This window comes from Rhinoderma darwinii, chromosome 3 (assembly GCF_050947455.1).
Source record: "Rhinoderma darwinii isolate aRhiDar2 chromosome 3, aRhiDar2.hap1, whole genome shotgun sequence".
NCBI classification, from domain to species: domain Eukaryota; kingdom Metazoa; phylum Chordata; class Amphibia; order Anura; family Rhinodermatidae; genus Rhinoderma; species Rhinoderma darwinii.
Genome location: NC_134689.1, coordinates 236,771,390 through 236,792,449, shown reverse-complemented (window position 1 = coordinate 236,792,449; position 21,060 = coordinate 236,771,390). Strand labels below are relative to the sequence as shown.

The following is a 21,060-nucleotide window of genomic DNA, read 5'->3' as shown; positions in this document are numbered from 1 at the left end:
CCGTAGATGGCATAGCCGGAGGCCATTGTTAGGCCCCCGGTTGCCATAGAAACCATCGGCGCCCGCGATCACGTCGAGGGACGTTAATGGTGTTTAAACCCCTTAGAAGCTGCGATCACTATGGAACGCGGCTTCTAAGGTGTTAATCGGCGGGGACCAGCGCTATCGGTCTCTGGGGAAGGAGCTGTGACAACTGCTGTACATGACAGCAGTTGTCACAGCTCATAAATGTGACGAGAGGGTGCGCGGAATGGTGGTTATTCCCAGGATGTACTATTAGGTCACTGAGTGCGAACTATGCTCAGCATGACCTAATAGCACGTCCTGGAGCGGGAAGGAGTTAAATACACAGATTTATTTTATACCCCTGTTATTATATAGCCAAATGGATATTTCAAGTCAGGAACATGGATAACTAACTCATGTTACTATGAACTAGGGGGGCCTCATCTGTATCTTACTCAACTCTAAAAAATTATGGGTGTCCTTGATTGTTGGAAAAAAGATGCCTTAGTGCACATGCACACGTGGCGGAATTGCTGTTGAATTCCGCTGTGGAAACATTTGTTTCTATAAATTTTTAGGAAAGTTAGTTCAGACGTTGCAGAAAATAACTGTGCAGAAATTAGGCTGCGGTACAGAATTTTCCCTCCGCAGCATGCTCTTTCCATTGCGGAGAAGAAGCGGAATTTCACTGCGGATTTCAGCCTTTGCAATGCAAAAACTGAAATCTGTGGCAAGTCCGCTGTGATATCTGCAACGTCTGAATTACCTGTCAAATATGCAAATGTTGGTGCAGATTCGTTACGTAATTGCCCCAAATCTGCACCAACATTTGCAGCGGAAAAACTCTGCCACGTCTGAACGTGCCCTTAGAGGTGATCTTATTAGCATGTATAAACTTATATGTGGTCAATACTAAGAACTGGCACATGATCTGGTCTTTCCAAGGACTCTACAAAGGACCAGGGGACATTCATTGCGTGTGTAAGAATGAACAAATTCTGGTATAACCCTGAGAAGTACTGTATACCTGTACAGAATGTTATTACAGTATAGCACATGCTGCATTCCCAAGGCAGCACACGCTGCTTTTCTGCTTGTAAGTGCAACTTGAAAGCCATTCTGTAGGTGTCAGAAAAAGTGACAGAGGGGTTTGATAAATATGTCATTCAGCATTGACATCATTCTTTTCAATGCATAATTGCATTTATAAATATGCCCCATTGTCTTTGTTTTACCCAATATGAGAGAACAAGCACTTCTCAAATACTTTCTACCTTACAGAATGTGTGGTTGAGATTGAAGGGCGCCGCGTTCCAGATGGAGAGACATGGACAGACAGGCAGGATCCATGTGTCACCTGTACATGCACCGTGAGTAATAAAGTACTTGAATGAATATTAGGCCCCGTTCACACAGAGTTTTTTGGTGCTGATTTTGACATGGAAACCATGTCGGAAAGCGCGCCAAAAAAACATCCGAAACGGTCTACCATTGGTTTAAATTGGAGGCGGAGGCATTTTTTTCCGAGCGGCATTTAACTGCTCGTGGGAAAAGAAGCAGCGTGTCCTTTCTTGCCGCAGGTCTGCCCCTCACCTCAATGGCGAAAAACGCTGCGAAATCCGCGGCAAGTAAGGGCAGGCAGCTCAAAATCTGCCTGCAAAATACTCTGTGTGAACAGGGTCTTATTGATAGGAGTAAGTGTTTTTTAAGCAAATATTCTATGGTTGGGAGTAGAGATTTGTGCTGTAGTCCCTAGTAGTCAGGCCAAATCGACAGAACCGTTTTTTTACTGTTCTGAAGTTTCTGATGGGCACAACAATATAATCTTAGCATCAGCACTTTTTAGAACATTAATATTAGTCTTAATTCCTGTGAATAATGTGACAATATTTTGTTTTTTTTACAGCTGGGACATGTTGACTGTCAGATACAGGAATGTCCCCCTGTTCAGTGCCAGCATGGGGAGCTGAAAGTCAGGATGCCAGGCACATGCTGCCATGTTTGTCAGGGTGAGAACTTATATTTGATATGGCTTTGTTTTCTGTGCCTGAAAAGTTTTTTTTCTATTAGGACAACCCCTGTGCATATGCCCTATAACCGTATATGGACATCAAAGAAGTTGAATTCCCCTGCTCAGTACTTCTATTTATTAGCCAGAGCTGAGAGCCGTTAAGTGAAGGGGCACAATGTAATACCACATTTCACCGGGACCAACTGCAGGAGAAATGTACAAATTCTTGCAGCTTCGGCTTTTCAGCTGCTGGAACAGCAGCATTCAACTGAGAAGCATTCAGAAAAGGGGTAACCCTTTAATTTACAAATTATTAATATACAATATATTCTAATCTTTTGACAGCTCCTGCTGTAGCCTGTTGGTATCAAGGCCAGCGATTCCTTTCTAATGAGCACTGGCAGGTGGATGAATGTACAGCCTGTACCTGTGTTTCTGGGGAGGTGCACTGCCATAGTGAGAGGTGTCCGCAAGCATCCTGTACGGCTGTGAGTACCAACACATGATCTTATTCGTATGAAAATGTTGTTTGGCTGAAGTAAATAGGTTCTCAACTTATTTGAATTTAGCTATAAAATAAAATTCTCAGGTTTAGCATGTATTTTCTTTGCAACCAATGTCACACCTTATTTAGCTTGAGAGACATATTTAGGCTGTGTTATATATCAAGATAAACTTATTTTGAAGAATAGTGCTTATACATCATTTTATGTCTTGTCTTTTCATTACAGTTTTGGTGATATTTCATGCCACCAAAAACATATGAACTTATACAATATTTCCTGAAAATTTAAGAAACAATGATGAAATCTTTAACTGCATTGCTCCATTCTCACTTTACATTATTGTGGAAACAGATTTTTGTCTACTAACATTAACTTGATGATAATGAAGGTTGATGCATTCTGAATGTTTCACTCAGTTCAGAATAGCGCAATTTGAAGACATCTCTCTTTTTCAGGATGAGACTCCAGCCCTGATACCTGGCATGTGCTGCCCACACTGCATCCCCCGCCCAGCCACCTGCATCGCCTTTGGAGACCCTCATTATAGAACTTTTGATGGCAAAATGTATCACTTCCAAGGTAGCTGCACCTATGTCTTGAGTGAAGACTGTGATGGGGGAGACTTTAGGTGAGCCATAGTCTCCAATCAGGTGGATATTGAAATGTTTAGATGTTTTTTTTTTATATGCAAGTAAATCTGAGTGACTTTGAACAAGGCATGGTCAGGTGTAAACAGTTCAGGCTGGTGGAGGTGGAGTAATGGTGTAAAGAATGATTTATTGGCACACCTAGGTGCTCTGATACCTGTGGATAGATGTTTGAATATTACGGCTTTCCTAAGAATTGTGGCCGATCAACTTCATCCCTTCATGGCAGCTATTTACCCTATGGCAGAAGGACACTTTAGTGGGCACTGGAAAAGGCTATCCTGTCTGCATTAGCCAATATTCCTGCAGGACAATATCAACACTTAGTGGAATCAATCCCATGACGAATTGCAGTGGCCAAAGGAGGTCCAACACGCTACTAGATAGGTTTCTCTAATAGAGTGGTTATTCAGTGTGTGTATATATACACACACACCATTCAGCCATAACAAGAAAACCAGTGACAGTTGAAGTGAATAACAGTGATTATCTTGTTACAATACAAGCCTGTAAAGGGGTGGGATATAATAGAACAGCGATCAGTCCATTTTTGAAGTTGTGTTGGAAGCAGGAACAATGGACAAGTGTAAGGATCTGAGTGACTTTGACAAGGGCCAAATAGTGATGGCTACACTATTGGGTCAGAGCATCTCCAAAACAGCAGGTCTTGTGGAGTCTTCCATGTATGCAGTGGTTAGTTCCAACCAAAATTGATCCAAGGAGGACAACCAGGGAACTGGCAACAAGGTCATGGATGTCCAAGGCTCAATGATGCTTGTGGAGAGCGAAGACTAGCCCATCTGGTCAGATTCCACAGAAGAGCTGCTGTAGCACAAAAATGCTGAAAACGTTAATGCTGGCTATGATAGAAAGGTCTCAAAACACACAGTGCATCGCAGCCTGCTGCGTTTGAGGCTGTGTAACCGCAGACCTATCAGAGTGCCCATGCTGACAGCATCAGAACTTGACCATGGAACAATGGAAGAAGGAGGCCTTGTCTGATGAATCAGGTGACGAGCCGGGTGCATGTGCATTACTAACCTTGGAAAGAGACAGTGTGATGTCCTAGGCAATGCTCTGCTGTGAAAACTTGGGTCCTGGCATTCATGTAGATGTTACTTTGACATGTTTCATACAAAGTACACTCCTTCTCGGCAGCAGTATTCCCTAATGGCAGTGGCCTCTTTCAGCAGGATAATGCACCCTGTCGCACGGAAAAAATTGTTCAGGAATTCTTTAAGGAACATGACAAAGATTTCAAGATGTTGCCTTGCCCTCCAAATTAACCAGATTGATCATCTGTGGGCTATGCAGGACTTACAGGACTTAAAGGATCCGCTGCTGTCTTGATGCTAAATACCACTGGACACCTTCAGAGGTCTAGTAGAGTCCATTCCTCGACAGGTAGGAGAGAGACCTCCACAATATTAGGCATGGCTGAACGGTGTGTAATATAATTGTATATATATATATATATTGTCACGATCTGTGGGAGTGTGGACCCCCTGGGCCGCACCGCTGTAGCGGGATGGCAGCTGTCCAAACTACAGTGTATCAAGATAATATATATAGTCCAAGCACAAGGGTATCTGTGATTGTCCAGACAGTAGCAACGGCTAGGCACAGATGGGATTTTGATGGCAGGTGATGCAGACGAGACAGATGATACCAGACGTGGTGTAACACAGCAGACGTGGCAGATGGCAGAACTCGACTCCAACACTATAGCGGTCACAGGAACAACTACAACATATACAGGATACAGGTAGCAGGGCACAGGAACAACGGGAACAGGATAACACTAAGGGATCATTTGCAAGACTAACAGAGGAATACGAACAACGCTAAGGCAATGTGCAAAAGGGCAGGGCCCTACTCAAGTCCAGGGTGATCATGGGCTAATAAGTGATGTTAACCATGTGCGCGCCCTGGACCTTTAAGGCCGGGCGTGAGCGTGTGCGCACACCCTACAGGACACAGCAGAGTGAAGCGGAAGTGAGCACTGGCGTCTCCTGGGGAGGAGATGCGGACCAGCGCTCACAAGTCCATGGCTGCGGCCGTCGGGCGGTAAGTAGTTCCGACGGTCCGCGGCCGTGGATGTTACATATATATATATATATATATATATATATATATATATACATACAGTGAAGGAAATAAGTATTTGATCCCTTGCTGATTTTGTAAGTTTGCCCACTGTCAAAGACATGAACAGTCTAGAATTTTTAGGCTAGTTTAATTTTACCAGTGAGAGATAGATTATATAAAAAGAACAACAGAAAATCACATAATCAAAATTATATATATTTATTTGCATTGTGCACAGAGAAATAAGTATTTGATCCCTTTGGCAAACAAGACTTAATACTTGGTGGCAAAACCCTTGTTGGCAAGCACAGCAGTCAGACGCTTTTTGTAGTTGATGATGAGGTTTGCACACATGTTAGATGGAATTTTGGCCCACTCCTCTTTGCAGATCATCTGTAAATCATTAAGATTTCGAGGCTGTCGCTTGGCAACTCGATCTTCAGCTCCCTCCATAAGTTTTCGATGGGATTAAGGTCTGGAGACTGGCTAGGCTACTCCATGACCTTAATGTGCTTCTGTTTGAGCCACTCCTTTGTTGCCTTGGCTGTATGTTTCGGGTCATTGTCGTGCTAGAAGACCCAGACACGAGCCATTTTTAATGTCCTGGTGGAGGGAAGGAGGTTGTCACTCAGGATTTGATGGTACATGGCTCCATCCATTCTCCCATTGATGCGGTGAAGTAGTCCTGTGCCTTTAGCAGAGAAACACCCCAAAACATAATGTTTCCACCTCCATGCTTGACAGTGGGGACGGTGTTCTTTGGGTCATAGGCAGAATTTCTCTTCCTCCAAACACGGCGAGTTGAGTTAATGCCAAAGAGCTCAATTTTAGTCTCATCTGACCACAGCACCTTCTCCCAATCACTCTCAGAATCATCCAGATGTTCATTTGCAAGCTTCAGACGGGCTTGTACATGTGCCTTCTTGAGCAGGGGGACCTTGCGGGCACTGCAGGATTTTAATCCATTACGGCGTAATGTGTTACCAATGGTTTTCTTGGTGACTGTGGTCCCAGCTGCCTTGAGATCATTAACAAGTTCCCCCGTGTAGTTTTTGGCTGAGCTCTCACCTTCCTCAGGATCAAGGATACCCCACGAGGTGAGATTTTGCATGGAGCCCCAGATCGATGTCGATTGACAGTCATTTTGTATGTCTTCCATTTTCTTACTATTGCACTAACAGTTGTCTCCTTCTCACCCAGCGTCTTACTTATGGTTGTGTAGCCCATTCCAGCCTTGTGCAGGTCTATGATCTTGTCCCTGACATCCTTAGAAAGCTCTTTGGTCTTGCCCATGTTGTAGAGGTTAGAGTCAGACTGATTAATTGAGTCTGTGGACAGGAGTCTTTTATACAGGTGACCATTTAAGACAGCTGTCTTTAATGCAGGCACCAAGTTGATTTGGAGCGTGTAACTGGTCTGGAGGAGGCTGAACTCTTAATGGTTGGTAGGGGATCAAATACTTATTTCTCTGTGCACAATGCAAATAAATATATAGAATTTTGACAATGTGATTTTCTTTTTTTTTTTTTAGATAATCTATCTCTCACTGGTAAAATTAACCTAGCCTAAAAATTCTAGACTGTTCATGACTTTGACAGTGGGCAAACTTACAAAATCAGCAAGGGATCAAATACTTTTTTCCTTCACTGTATATATATATATATATATATATATATATATATATATATATATATATATATATATATATGCACATGTGCATTATTTCTATCCATTATCATGAATTATATGATATTATAGGAAAAATACCTCCCATATCTATTCTTATGTCATGTTCGTTTCATGAATTTATTTCTGCATGATAGTATTTTTTACTCTATTCTAATAATTTTTTCTTAATACTTTACAGTGTACAGTAAATAAAGTGGATGATTCTTTCAATTTTTCTGATATCCCCATAGTATCCATGTGACAAATGATGACCGTGGACAGCGTGGTGTGTCATGGACAAAGGAAGTGACTGTGTTGATTGGTGATGCAGTGGTGCAGCTCCTTCAGGACTGGATAGTGATGGTAAGGAATAAGAGCTGGAACATTAAATAGGGAATGTATCAATACTGAAGCTTTTATTGGCATCCTAGTTGTCATATTCACCCATGTCACCCGATCCTGCATACACTTTGAAAACTGTCAGGATGATCCCTCCTCTGACAATAACCTGATCACAAATTTTCCCACTGCTGGGACCCCTAGCATTCAGCTGTTATTTGTGGGGAAACATGCCAGCAAGTGTTCAATTTTCCTGCAGCGCCACCACAAGGAAAATTAAGCATTACACAGTGCCCATTCACATCAGTGGTTTGTCTAATGCAGAACCGGTCCACCAGAGCAAAAGATGCTCTCCACTCGTGACAATAGGTGAGGATCCTGGACAGAGAACCCACCTCTATTACCTCATAATTCCCTAATAGGGTGCATAAAAATGGGTTTTCTAAACTAGGCAAACTCTTTAAGGATTGTGATAGAGCATATAACCTAAGTAAATATTTCACGTGTTTGCCATGCTCCAAAAAGAACTGTATTCAGGGTTACTAGAAAACGGCTTTATTCAGTCATTCATTCAATAAATAATTAGTTTATTTATTCATTTCTTAATATGACTAAAGTTACATGCAATATAACACCTTGAGATTAGAGAACATTGTAAATGCAAAAAACCTAAACAATTAGTGTAAACCGTACAGATATGTATAATAAAGTGAAACAATAAAACTGAGAAAAGGAATGTAATATATTTTTTAGAATACATGTCTCAAGATAGTCTCTCTTCATTTATTTAACATATCACATATTCCTCACATTTGCACCTGTAGATTATTAATAGGCGTAAAAAGTTTCGATTTCACTCCAAATCAAGACTGCTTTAGAACATTGACTATATCCCCTTTACTGGCTATAAACTATGTGTATGAATTAACATTACTAACCACTTTTGTGAATCTTTAATTTACAGTCTACTTGTGCCCACAGGTCGATTACCAGACTGTAGAGCTGCCATTCCTAAAAGAGCCTTACATTTACATTGAGAGAAAAACGAACACCATTCTATTAAACAGTAACATTGGAGTGAAGGTACGGAAACAACTGCTTCAATCCATGGGAGCTTACAATAAATGTGTTACATAACTCATAATAAGTATAATTTAGGAATTGGTTCTAAATTGTGGTGGGATTAACTAATATTATTTTGTGGATTCCAATCTACCAGGTGCAGTGGAATGGGCGTTCTCACCTAGAGGTCAGTGTCCCAGGAACATATCGTGATCATCTATGTGGTCTATGTGGCAATTTCAACAACTACCCTCAAGATGATATGCGTGACCGCAGGGGACAGATCCTCCTCTCAGAAGCCGCTTTTGGGAACAGCTGGAGGGTAAGTTTATATTGGTTAGAGAAGGGGTCTTACCTGTTTAGCAAATTGAGTATTAGGGTATGTTCACACGACCTATTTTCAGATGTAATTCAAGCATATTACGCCTCGAATTACGCCTGAAAAGACGGCTCCATTACATTTGCAAACATCTGCCCATTGCTTGCAATGGGTTTTACGATGTTCTGTTCAGACGAGGTGTAATTTTACGCGTCGCTGTCAAAAGACGACATGTAAAAATACGCCCACGTCAAAGAAGTGCAGGACACTTCTTGGGACTTTTTTGGAGCCGTTTTTCATTGACTCCAATGAAAAACAGCTCCTATTACAGTACGTCCGTAAAAGACGCCGTGAAAAACGTGAGTACTTGCAATTACGTCTGAAATTCAGGAGCTGTTTTCGCCTGAAGACAGCTCCGTAATTTCAGACGTATTTTGCGTTTGCGTGTGAACATACCCTTACAGCTGATGTTCTTAGTATCACAGTAACAGTGCTGTATGTTGTGCCCAGGTACAAAGTGGTAATGACTCTACTACTGAATGCTGGGATGGACAGGATGTGGATCCCTGTAAACAGGCTGGATATCGTGCCAGAAAAGAAGCCAATAGCCGCTGTAAATTGCTGAAGTCCAATGTGTTTGAGCCATGTCACAGAGTTGTCCCTCCAGAGATGTTCTTTGCCTCATGTGTTTATGACCTGTGTGCCTGTGGGGCTGGAGATGAGTGTCTTTGTGATGCATTGGAAGCCTACGCTTCAGAGTGCAGAGAAGCTGGCGTCGTCCTACAATGGAGATCTCCAGCGCTGTGTGGTAATTACAGATATATCTTTCTTTCTCTTAAAGTCATATCCATGACAATTTAGCAATATAGCTTAAAATATATTTCAGTCCTTGTTTCTTCATACTCTTGCCTTGCTATTGATAGTTCTTGATATGTGACTTAGGTCGGATTTACACGAGCGTGTGCGTTTTGCGCGCGCAAAAACGCAGCGTTTTGCGCGCGCAAAAGGCACTTAACAGCTCCGTGTGTCATCACCATATGATGCGCGGCTGCGTGATTTTCGCGCAGCCGCCATCATTATGACACTCTGTATGTTTGTAAACAGAAAAGCACGTGGTGCTTTTCTATTTTCAATCATAGTTTTCACTGCTGTTGCGTGAAAAACGCGCGTCCCACAGAGGTGCCTTCGTGTGGCATGTGTGATTTTCACGCACCCATTGACTTCAATGGGTGCGTGATGCGCAAAAACCGCACAAATATAGGACATGTTGTGAGTTTTACACAGCGGACTCACGCTGCGCAAAAATCACTGACTGTCTGCACGGCCCCATAGACTAACATAGGTCCGTGCGAGGCGCGTGAAAATCATGCGCGTTGCACGGACGTATTTTACGTTCGTCTGAATAAGCCCTTAGACAGTTGTGAGGATCTGGGTGCTATCACCCCGACCAATGCACTTTGATCACTTTGGCTAGCTTAGAATTGGCGAGCACAGAAACCCAATGATTTCAGTGGTGCTGTGGCAATTCACTTGTGGCTGTATACAGAGTATACTTCTAAAAAAAAAGAACTTTGTTCTATCAGAAAGCAAACAGAATAGGTTTCTTATTCTTACTTTACTACATTATATTAACCATGCCATTTCTCATAATTTATTTTCTCCTACAGCTGTTGGCTGTCCCTACGATAGAGGTTATGTGTTTGATGAATGCGGCCCTCCTTGCCCTAAGACTTGCTTTAATAAAGATGTTCCACTTGGCGTGTTGGAGTCTCACTGCTTTAAGCCATGTGTTCCTGGCTGTCAATGCCCAGCAGGGCTAGTAGAACATGAGTCTCACTGCATCCCTCCAGAATCATGCCCGAAGATCATTCATGGGAATCTTTAAGTTTAAGGAGACCAAATTACAGAAGTCAAAGTAAAGCAGTATTCTTATATATCTCTGTGAAGAACAATTTGTTTGGACTATTGACCATGTATAAGCCACACAGAGTTGAGAGGTTGAGCAAATGAATCTCCGTCACATAATAATCCCCTGGTGTTCCTATATCTAAATATCCCCTCCCGTTTTGTGCCCTTTACTCTTCACCAGCTGTCTGACAATTTGCTTCTGTTACAAAACCAGCCATAATACAAATTCCAGAGATAATGGAAGCAATCCCTACAGCAGGAAACATACAGTATATCATTTTTGTAAGGACTATTACTATAGCACTGTTATGGATTTGTCCAGTATTCTTTTATTTGTCCAGTGGATGTTGCAGGAACCATCATATTGTTGAATTATTACTACCAGAAAACGCAACATAAGGATATTCTATCTTCTATATAGAGACACAAACATCTACAATGTTCTATGAAGATGAATGGATGATGGAATTGCCATTATTGGTACTAGAGATCATAATGTGATCATTAGTGGAATTAAAGCAATAACTTTAAGAGACGGGAGATGATAAGAAGAAAGAGCTTAGATGGGAGACTAGTGTAAAAAACCTGTTTGTTTTTGCTTTAAGAAATGCAACCTAACGATAGCCAATGGCCATGGTAGAGACATACATTGGGAACATTTTCTGGCGTATACACCAAGCTTGGAGCCCAAAAGGAAAACATGGGGAAAATAGGGGGAGGAGGGATCCTCCAGCTCACCAGCTCAGCGTCCTGCCCTCAGAACTCGCCCGGATCTCCGCGACGGCACACGGCAAACAACAAGGAGAAAGTAGAGAGATGATCCAGTGACGTACGGTGAGTAAAAGGAAATCCTAGTTTCCACTTTATTGAACAGTCAATATGACTGTAGACACACAGGAGGGTGAACGCAATGTAGGTGGTCTTCCAAGGCAAATAATAGAAGCCTACGCGTTTCGAATACACACAGTATTCTTAATCATGGCTGATAACAGTATGTGAGTGCAAGCTCTTCTCAATAAATACACTCGAGAGGAGGATATGGGGCGGCATAGACACAAGACCGATGCCCATAGCCCAAAATAGTGCAGCTGGAACCTTTAACCCCTGTTAACCTGGAAATCAGGAGTACACAAAAACACTAGTAATAAATGTGGTCATACATACTGTGTGTATTCGAAACGCGTAGGCTTCTATTATTTACCTTGGAAGACCACCTACGTTGCGTTCACCCTCCTGTGTGTCTACTGTCATATTGACTATTCAATAAAGTGGAAACTAGGATTTCCTTTTACTCACCGTACGTCGCTGGATCATCTCTCTACTTTCTCCTTGGAGCCCAAACATGGTGTGAATGCAACCTTACAAAGGTCTGAAGTATTTAGGCATCCAGCAAAAGTTCATTTGCTGCCACAGGTTTTCTATGATTCTTCTGAGTAAATTACCAAGCAATCATTCTGCCCCATCAAATGTCTGTCTAACCTGAACTGGCAGAACTGTTCAAGATAAACCAGTAACGTCAACTATCCAATGCTTCTTCTATGATCATCGAGGAGAAAATAAAAGTTTAGACTACCTGGTAGCTTCCTTATACTTCTGCTGAGGTTGTGTGACTGTGTTTGATTATCAACTCCTGCACTCGAGATTGAGGGATTGAGTCGTTGACATGAGAAATCCTATATTAACATTAGTATAAGGGCCCCCTGTATTAATTCTGTGAGAGGAACCTAAGCTGGAACCTGCTGCTCACTGTCTTCTTCAAACATTGTGAAAACCACTGTTTTTATACATATAGATTTCTATATTTATATATTCACTTTTTATTACTGTATTCAAAAGATTGTGCCATGTCCCAATTTGTATTTATTGTTCTGTATTCTGTATTGTTATAAATAATAAAGATGATTTTTAGTTCTCTTTTTATGTGTTAATCATGTGTTACTTAGTTTCTTTTTTCTGCTTAGAATAGTAAGGTCGTGTTCACACAGTCTGTTTTGCACGCTGATTCTGAAGCTGTTTCAGCATCAGAATCGGCATGGAAAACGCCTTGCTTTTTGCTCCCATTGGTTACAATGGGAATCATGGCTGTAGTCTACACAGCGCTAATTTTTCAGCTCGCTGAAATGAATTCAGCGGTACTAAATAATTAAAAGCACCAAAAACAGCGTCCAACACAGCTTGCATTGGGGAACCAGCCTGATACTTAAAATTGGGGCACATTATTAGGCCTGCATGCTATTCAATAAAATGAGGCACAATTGTAGGTGAATTTGGCACAAATACTATATATTTGTGTATACACTCCATAATCATTAATTAGAGTATGATATATAGGACGTCCCAATAAGTGACAACAGATGCAAAGTAAATGCACCAGCCAGTATGACAAATGTTTTTGAGGATTTTGTTCACATGCAATGATCAGAAAATTCCACCTAGTTTATTTAGGGTTATATTTTTGGTTGTTTGAACAATGCATTTTTGTGCCATTTCCACCACCATTTAAAAAAAATAACATAAATTACAGTTATTTATTATTTAAAATCACCCTTTATTTCCACAATGCAAAAAAATTAATGCAAAGTAAGATGTCACCTAATGGTCATTATATGCATGTAAGGTGTAGGAGGGGGTAATGTGCACAATTTATAGCAAAAAATGGGGTATAAAAAATTATATAGAGATGAATTCAATAAGAGATAAAAATACTATTTCCCAAGACTATTGCCTAATACGATAAATACAATACATTTAAAATAAAACTCCTCCTGGCCAGGTAGTATAATACAAGAAAAACTTCCACATTTACCTGCATATACCTATTTTTAAGCTGACTACTGCTGAAAAAACAAGCCCTTACTTCGCTCCATCGTCCAAAAAAAAAGTTATGGCTCTCAGAATATGGTGACACTAAAACATTATTTTATTTAGAAAAAAAGTGTTTTTATGGTGTAAAAGTAGTAAAACATTTCAAAACTATATAAATTTAGTATTGCCGTAATCGTATCGAACCGCAGAAAAAAAGTAAGCAGGTTGTTTATACTGCACGATGAACGCCTTAAAAAAAAATATAAAAAAACAGTGACAGAGTTTCTGTTTTTTGGTCTCTTCACCTCGCAATTTTTTTTATAAAAACTGATTTAAAAAATCCCATGTACCCCAAAATGATACTAATAAAAACTACAGCTCGTCCCATGAAAAAATAGCACTCACACAGCTCGTCAACAGAAAAATAAAAGTTTAGGACTCTCGGAACGCAATGATGCAAAACGACGGCCCAGACTGATTTATATGTCCACAATTGAAGATAAGAGCAGCACAGTAAAGGGGGTTTTACACTGGGCGATTATTGTGCAGACGAGCGTTCATAGAATGCTCGTTGCCGATAATTGCCCTGTATAAACAGAACAGCAATCAGCAGATGAACGAGAAAACACTCAATCATCTGCTGATCGTATCGTTTTAAAAAAGTAAAATATTATCGTTGTCGGCAGCACATCTCCCTGTGCAAACAGGAGACGTGCTGCCGACATGATAATAATGCATGGGGACGAGCGGTCGGAGTAACACCCGCTCGCCCCCATCCATAGGTCCGTGTGACAGGAGCAAAATAGCTGCGTGTGACAGAGGCAAACGAGTGCCGATCAATGTTTATCGGCCGGTGTAAAAGGGCCTTTAGACTAGACCTCACAAGGGTCGATTGTTTGCCAGACTCCAGGAATCCGACTTGTGAATCCCCCAAATGTAAACAAATCCAAGAAAAGAGGCAGCACTCCAGAGGGAAGATATCAAAAAACGTTTTTTATTCACCCATATGTGAAAAGGATGCAACGTTTCAGCTGCCCAATGCAGTCTTTGTCAAGTAATGAACTACAGGTGTATCAGTCCTTTTATACAGCCCACAGTGGGTGGGACAAGGATACAACATTAGCATATAAAAAAGTGTAAATATCTAACATAATCACTAACAATAGTGCAGTGTTTTAAATAAACATGTAATTGTGAATTACAGAAACGTTACGACACAATCACAAATATAGATCACAGCAGGAATCATCAATTCATCAAATCGTATGTTAAGCACAATTGGGGAAAATGGTGGAAAATTCCACTACAGAGTACAATATAGCACAACGTGCGTATAACCGCTTCATATCTGGCCAAAGACCCTATATTTTCTTGAAGTATATTTAAATATTGCTTCCCAACATTGAATATGCAGTTCATGCAGCAGACGACTAGCAAATTATGCACTTTTGGATGAAAGAGATGGTTTCCATAGAATAAATATGCAGTTCATGCAACCAGCATCCAGTAATGCTTATATGTAGTACACTTTTGTAGTTGTCCACTTTTTGCAAAAGATTGTATCCAAATAATTGGTATGTAATTCCAGCAATAGATACGGGGTAAGTTATGCACATATAGGTAACCTATAGGTTTTTAAATAGCCTCCAGCCAATTGATAATGCAGTTCATGCAACAAGTATAAGATACTTATAGTATAAGGCGGGTACTGTAGTGATAATGGGAGATTTTAATTTCCGGGATATTAATTGGTGTCATGGTTCAGCTTCAACTGCAAAGGGGAGACATTTCCTCAACCTGTTGCAGGAAAATTTTATGGGCCAATTTGTGGAAGACCCGACTAGAGGTGAAGCTCTGTTGGATCTGGTCATTTCTAATAATGCAGATCTTGTTGGGAATGTCAATGTTCGTGAAAACCTCGGTAACAGTGATCATAATATAGTTACATTTTACCTATACTGTAAAAAACAAATGCAGGCTGGGAGGGCAAAAACATTTAATTTTAAGAAAGCCAATTTCCCCAGGATGAGGGCTGCAATTCAGGATATAGACTTGGAAGAACTAATGTCAAATAATGGAACAAATGATAAATGGGAGATTTTCAAATCTACTTTGAGTTATTATAGTGCAAAATTTATTCCTATAGGTAAACGACTCAAATTAAATCCCACATGGCTTACACCTTCTGTGAAAGGGGCAATACACGACAAAAAAAGGGCATTTAAAAAATACAAATCTGAGGGTACAGCTGTAGCCTTTGTAAAATATAAAGAGCTTAATAAAATCTGTAAAAATGTAATAAAATTACCAAAAATTCAAAATGAAAGGCAGGTGGCCAAGGATAGTAAAACAAATCCCCAAAAATTCTTCAAGTATATAAATGCTAAAAAGCCAAGGTCTGAACATGTAGGACCCCTAGATAATGGTAATGGGGAGTTGATCACAGGGGATCAAGAGAAGGCAGAGTTACTAAATGGGTTATTTAGCTCTGTATATACAACAGAAGAAAGAGCAGCTGATGTAGCCGGTGCCAGTGCTGTTAATATATCAGTTGATATACTGAATTGGATGAATGTAGATATGGTCCAAGCTAAATTAAATAAAATAAATGTGCACAAGGCCCCGGGACCAGATGGGTTACACCCTAGAATTCTTAAAGAGCTTAGTTCAGTTATTTCTGTCCCCCTTTTCATAATATTCAGAGAATCTCTAGTGACTGGTATAGTGCCAAGGGACTGGCGCAGGGCAAATGTGGTGCCTATTTTCAAAAAGGGCTCTAGGTCTTCCCCGGGTAATTATAGACCAGTAAGCTTAACATCCATCGTGGAGAAAATGTTTGAGGGGCTATTGAGGGACTATATACAGGATTATGTGACCATAAATAGCATTATAAGTGACAGCCAGCACGGTTTTACTAAGGACAGAATTTGTCAAACTAACCTAATCTGTTTTTATGAAGAGGTGAGCAGAAGTCTAGACAGAGGGGCCGCTGTGGATTTAGTGTTTTTGGACTTTGCAAAGGCATTTGACACTGTCCCCCATAGACGCCTAATGGGTAAATTAAGGACTATAGGTTTAGAAAATATAGTTTGTAATTGGATTGAGAATTGGCTCAAGGACCGTATCCAGAGAGTTGTGGTCAATGATTCCTACTCTGAATGGTCCCCGGTAATAAGTGGTGTACCCCAGGGTTCAGTGCTGGGACCACTATTATTCAACTTATTTATTAATGATATAGAAGATGGGATTAATAGCACTATTTCTATTTTTGCAGATGACACCAAGCTATGTAATATAGTTCAGTCTATGGAAGATGTTCATGAATTGCAGGCAGATTTAAACAACCTAAGTGTTTGGGCGTCCACTTGGCAGATGAAGTTTAATGTAGATAAATGTAAAGTTATGCATCTGGGTACCAACAACCTGCATGCATCATATGTCCTAGGGGGAGCTACACTGGCGGATTCACTTGTTGAGAAGGATCTGGGTGTACTTGTAAATCATAAACTCAATAACAGCATGCAGTGTCAATCAGCTGCTTCAAAGGCCAGCAGGATATTGTGTGTATTAAAAGAGGCATAGACTCACGGGACAGGGATGTAATATTGCCACTTTACAAAGCATTAGTGAGGCCTCATCTAGAATATGCAGTTCAGTTCTGGGCTCCAGTTCATAGAAAGGATGCCCTGGAGTTGGAAAAAATACAAAGAAGAGCAACGAAGCTAATTAGGGGCATGGAGAATTTAAGTTATGAGGAAAGATTGAAAGAATTAAACCTATTTAGCCTTGAAAAAAGACAACTAAGGGGGGACATGATTAACTTATATAAATATATTAATGGCACATACAAAAAATATGGTGAAATCCTGTTCCTTGTAAAACCCCCTCAAAAAACAAGGGGGCACTCCCTCCGTCTGGAGAAAAAAAGGTTCAAGCTGCAGAGGCGACAAGGCTTCTTTACCGTGAGAACTGTGAATCTATGGAATAGCCTACCGCAGGAGCTGGTCACAGCAGGGACAGTAGATGGCTTTAAAAAAGGGTTAGATAATTTCCTAGAACCAAAAAATATTAGCTCCTATGTGTAGACATTTTTCCTTCCCTTTTCCCATCCCTTGGTTGAACTTGATGGACATGTGTCTTTTTTCAGCCATACTAACTATGTAACTATGTAACTATGTAATAGCTATGGAGAGTATACTCATCTGATCACTCAGATATTCTGTGTTCCCTCTCATAACAGGGTATTGCCATTTCCAAGTAGCAGTAGTGTTTCTCAGTTTGTTCCTCATATGTCACCAATAGCTTGAAGTCTATCCGGTTACCATTAATTTTTATCCGGTTGCCACCCCTTCCGTACTGCTGCATTCTTTTAAGAAATAGGAGCTTACTCTAAAAAGATAACGTTGCGGTCAGACAGCGGGAGTCCAGGCCTAGGTGGCGGGAGAACCAACCTGGTGTGGCATACAATTACGACAGGTCTGACGCACGTCGTGATGACGTCACTCACATCCGTGCTCTTTGATTGGCTAACGCATTTCATCCCATCCGTGACTTCCTCAGAGTCACTCAGAAACATAGGAAACATCTAGGCTTTATATAGTGTCACAATTAAAGGTAACATACCTCATAAAATAAAAAAAATACTAAATTATTTTGATCTTTTAAGAAACCTTATCTCATTAATTCCCACATACAATTCAATGAGAATACATTCTCAATTTAGTATAGAAGAGCCCAATTATTACATAGGAATTTTAATAGTTTATACAATAAATTAACGATCTCAAGATATTATGAAGGTGCCCTCCCCCCAAAGACAAAAAAAGCAAAAAAAGGGGGATTGAAAAAAAAGGGAAATAAGAAAAAAAATTAAATATAAAATATCCAGAATTTATGGAATAAAAAAATATATCTATAACTAATCTCAGTAACAATTCAATTACAAAATAGTGAGAGAAGAAGATCTAATATTGACTCTACACAAAGTTTAAATGGGCCCATTTTATAGAACAATGGAGGGTATTTGACAGGGGTGGCAGGGAGTCAGTCTGAGACAAAACCATTAGGTGGTCCCAGACCGAGTCCCTACCAACCAAGTCAGGCCCCCATTCATCCATTATATATGACCTGATAAATACAGGTTTATACAAAATAAAGTATAGAAGCATTAATATAGCACTCATGAGACATATTGTTGGGTCTTGGTCAAGAAAGGCAGGGGGTGAGTCAGGGACCAAAAAAAATGGTTCATGACCTAGTCCCCACCACTCAGGACCAGATATTCCACATGTATATATACCACAAATTTGTATTTCAAGTAAGGTAAGAGAAAAAGGATCATCGACCCATACATTACTGGAACACTTTAAGAAAAACAAGATTATGCCAAAGGGACACCCGGTAGCCAACTTCCAGAATTCTATCAACTATAGATAGAGGTATTGTTAAAAAGGAGACACAGGGAAGGAAGGTCCAAGGTGGCAGGGAGAAAGTCACAGGCCCATTTTAATGGCCAATGACCTGGTTCCCAGCACAGAGTACCCAACATCCCCCACATTTGTCTTTCCAGGCCGTGTTTGATTTTTAATTTAAAAACCATTAATGTAGAAGAAAAGAGGTCGTCCACCAAAATTGGTGGACCCTATTTTTCAAAAGGTTGTAAGAAACGTCCAGGTTGTGTGAATGTCTAAAAGTGTAACACTGGTAAACAGCCAATCCATCAGAGATCCACACATTGTAGGCCCTTATAGCAGTAATCTATTCCTACCGCTACCACTTCTATCTTCAGGCAATTGATAGATTCCCATAAATTTCAACCCAGAAGGTGATTGTTGGTGTTGGGTTTTAAAATGGACCGATAGGGGATTTTTAATTTCACCCTTTCTCATATCAGAAATCTGTTCACCTATGCGTACCTGTAATTCACATTTTGTTTTTCCAATTTACATTTTACCACAAGGGCAGATTATTGAATACACTACCATGGTGGAAAGACAGTTAATAAAAGTGTACACTTTATAATTAGTTGTTTTTTTAGCATCTGTGAACATATCTGATTTTAAAGCATATTTACAACAAGTACATAACCCACAATTGAACATTCCTTTATGTCGATTTTTTAATCAAGCTTGGTTTTCTTAATTTTTTTTTCTAAATGCTGAATTAACCAAAAGGTCTTATAATGTCGCTGCTTTACTAGGTACCATACTTGGCGTTGTACCTACCAATGTTCCAATCATTTTATCCAACGTTAAGTGTGACCAATTTTCTTACCTATTGCTTTTTAAGGCTTTCTTATACCAATATTTAACCACATTTTTAGAGTAACCCCTAGTCTCAAAGCGTTTTGGTAGTTTCCAATTTAAAGTCATCAAATTTTGAACAGTTCCAATGTATTCGTAGAAATTGGCTTACTGGGATTCCCTTAATCTGAGATGGAGGATGATGGCTACTAGCAAGTAATAGAGTATTTCCTGACATTGGTTTTTGAAAAGTGGAGGTTGTAAGTTTATTATTTTCCTTATGAATATTAAGATCCAAGAATCTATTGTTGACTCACTATATGTAAAAGTGAGTAGTATATTCAGAGTATTGATACTTAACTCCCCTATAAATGTTTCTAGGGCCTGGATACATCACTTCAAAAATAGCAAAATGTCATCCATATACCTATACCAGCAGGCTGCATACTTCCTGAAAAGAGGGTTCAAATAGACTACAATTTCTTCCCACCAACCCAGATGCAGACAAGCATACGATGGGGCACAAGAAGACCCCCATCGACTTCCGGTTCCGGCGCCGACATGTGAAGAAGCAGGAGACGAGTGCTCCGTAGTGGCCTCCCTAAATCATAAGCTCCTGTGATTTACAACGCAGAGAAAACCTTCAGTGTTGTTTTCTTAACCCTACAGAGGAAGACACTTTTACTTACCGGAGGAGTGATTGCATCTATACATCTTGAGGGAGACATGTCTCCGACGTCTCGCACAGATAAGATGGCGGCGAGCCGCTCGTCTGCTAGCAAAGAGGAAGTGGAAGATCTTTCATCTGAGGCAGAGTCTGATGACTCCAAATCTAATGCACAGCCTCTTCACATTGATTATAAAAAACTGGCTATTAAAGTCGCTAAACGGATTTCACCGGATTTACAATCTACGTTGGCTAAAACTATCACTGACTCTCTTCAGATTCTACAATCGGAAGTTGCTGCGCATACCGCCAGACTAGATGAAGCGGAGCATCGCATTTCAGCTGCTGAGGATGATATGGCGAAAGCACACACGCATATTAGAGATCTGCTGAGGGAAAAAGGCCGTATTTTGGAAAAAATTGATGACCTAGAAAATCGGTCCAGACGCAGTAATTTAAGGTTGGTGGGTCTCCCGGAATCTGTGCCTGCCAGTGCACTGTTTCACATATGTGCGGTGCAAATACCTCTCCTTCTCGATTTGGAGGGACCGTTTAAAGTTGAGCGAGCACACCGTCTGGGCCCTGACAATATGCAGCGCACTACCATGCCACAGACTAGGAGTCAGCCTGATCGACCTCGACAAGTTATAGCCAAGTATCTCGACTACTCAGAAAAAGAGGCCATTTTGAGAGCTTATAAAAGAAAGGCCCAGCCCTTACGCATTGAAGGGGTAAATGTGCTATTGTTTGGAGACTATTCTGTTGAGCTCACCCGCAGGCGCAGAGCGTTCA

At 40.6% G+C, this 21,060-nt stretch overlaps 1 protein-coding gene across 1 annotated transcript in view; it reads left to right on the top strand.

Moving 5' to 3' along the window:
- Window positions 1–11,385, top strand: part of KCP (kielin cysteine rich BMP regulator) — a 185,790-nt gene extending 174,405 nt beyond the window's left edge. The window contains exons 48-56 of the mRNA XM_075859420.1: window positions 1,288–1,376; window positions 1,913–2,015; window positions 2,363–2,505; window positions 2,979–3,151; window positions 7,178–7,289; window positions 8,247–8,348; window positions 8,485–8,649; window positions 9,157–9,454; window positions 10,314–11,385. Of these exons, the coding sequence (XP_075715535.1) occupies window positions 1,288–1,376; window positions 1,913–2,015; window positions 2,363–2,505; window positions 2,979–3,151; window positions 7,178–7,289; window positions 8,247–8,348; window positions 8,485–8,649; window positions 9,157–9,454; window positions 10,314–10,531 (1,403 nt within the window). The 3' untranslated portion in view covers window positions 10,532–11,385. The remainder of the gene's footprint in view (window positions 1–1,287; window positions 1,377–1,912; window positions 2,016–2,362; window positions 2,506–2,978; window positions 3,152–7,177; window positions 7,290–8,246; window positions 8,349–8,484; window positions 8,650–9,156; window positions 9,455–10,313) is intronic.
- The last annotated feature ends 9,675 nt before the right edge of the window (window positions 11,386–21,060 follow it).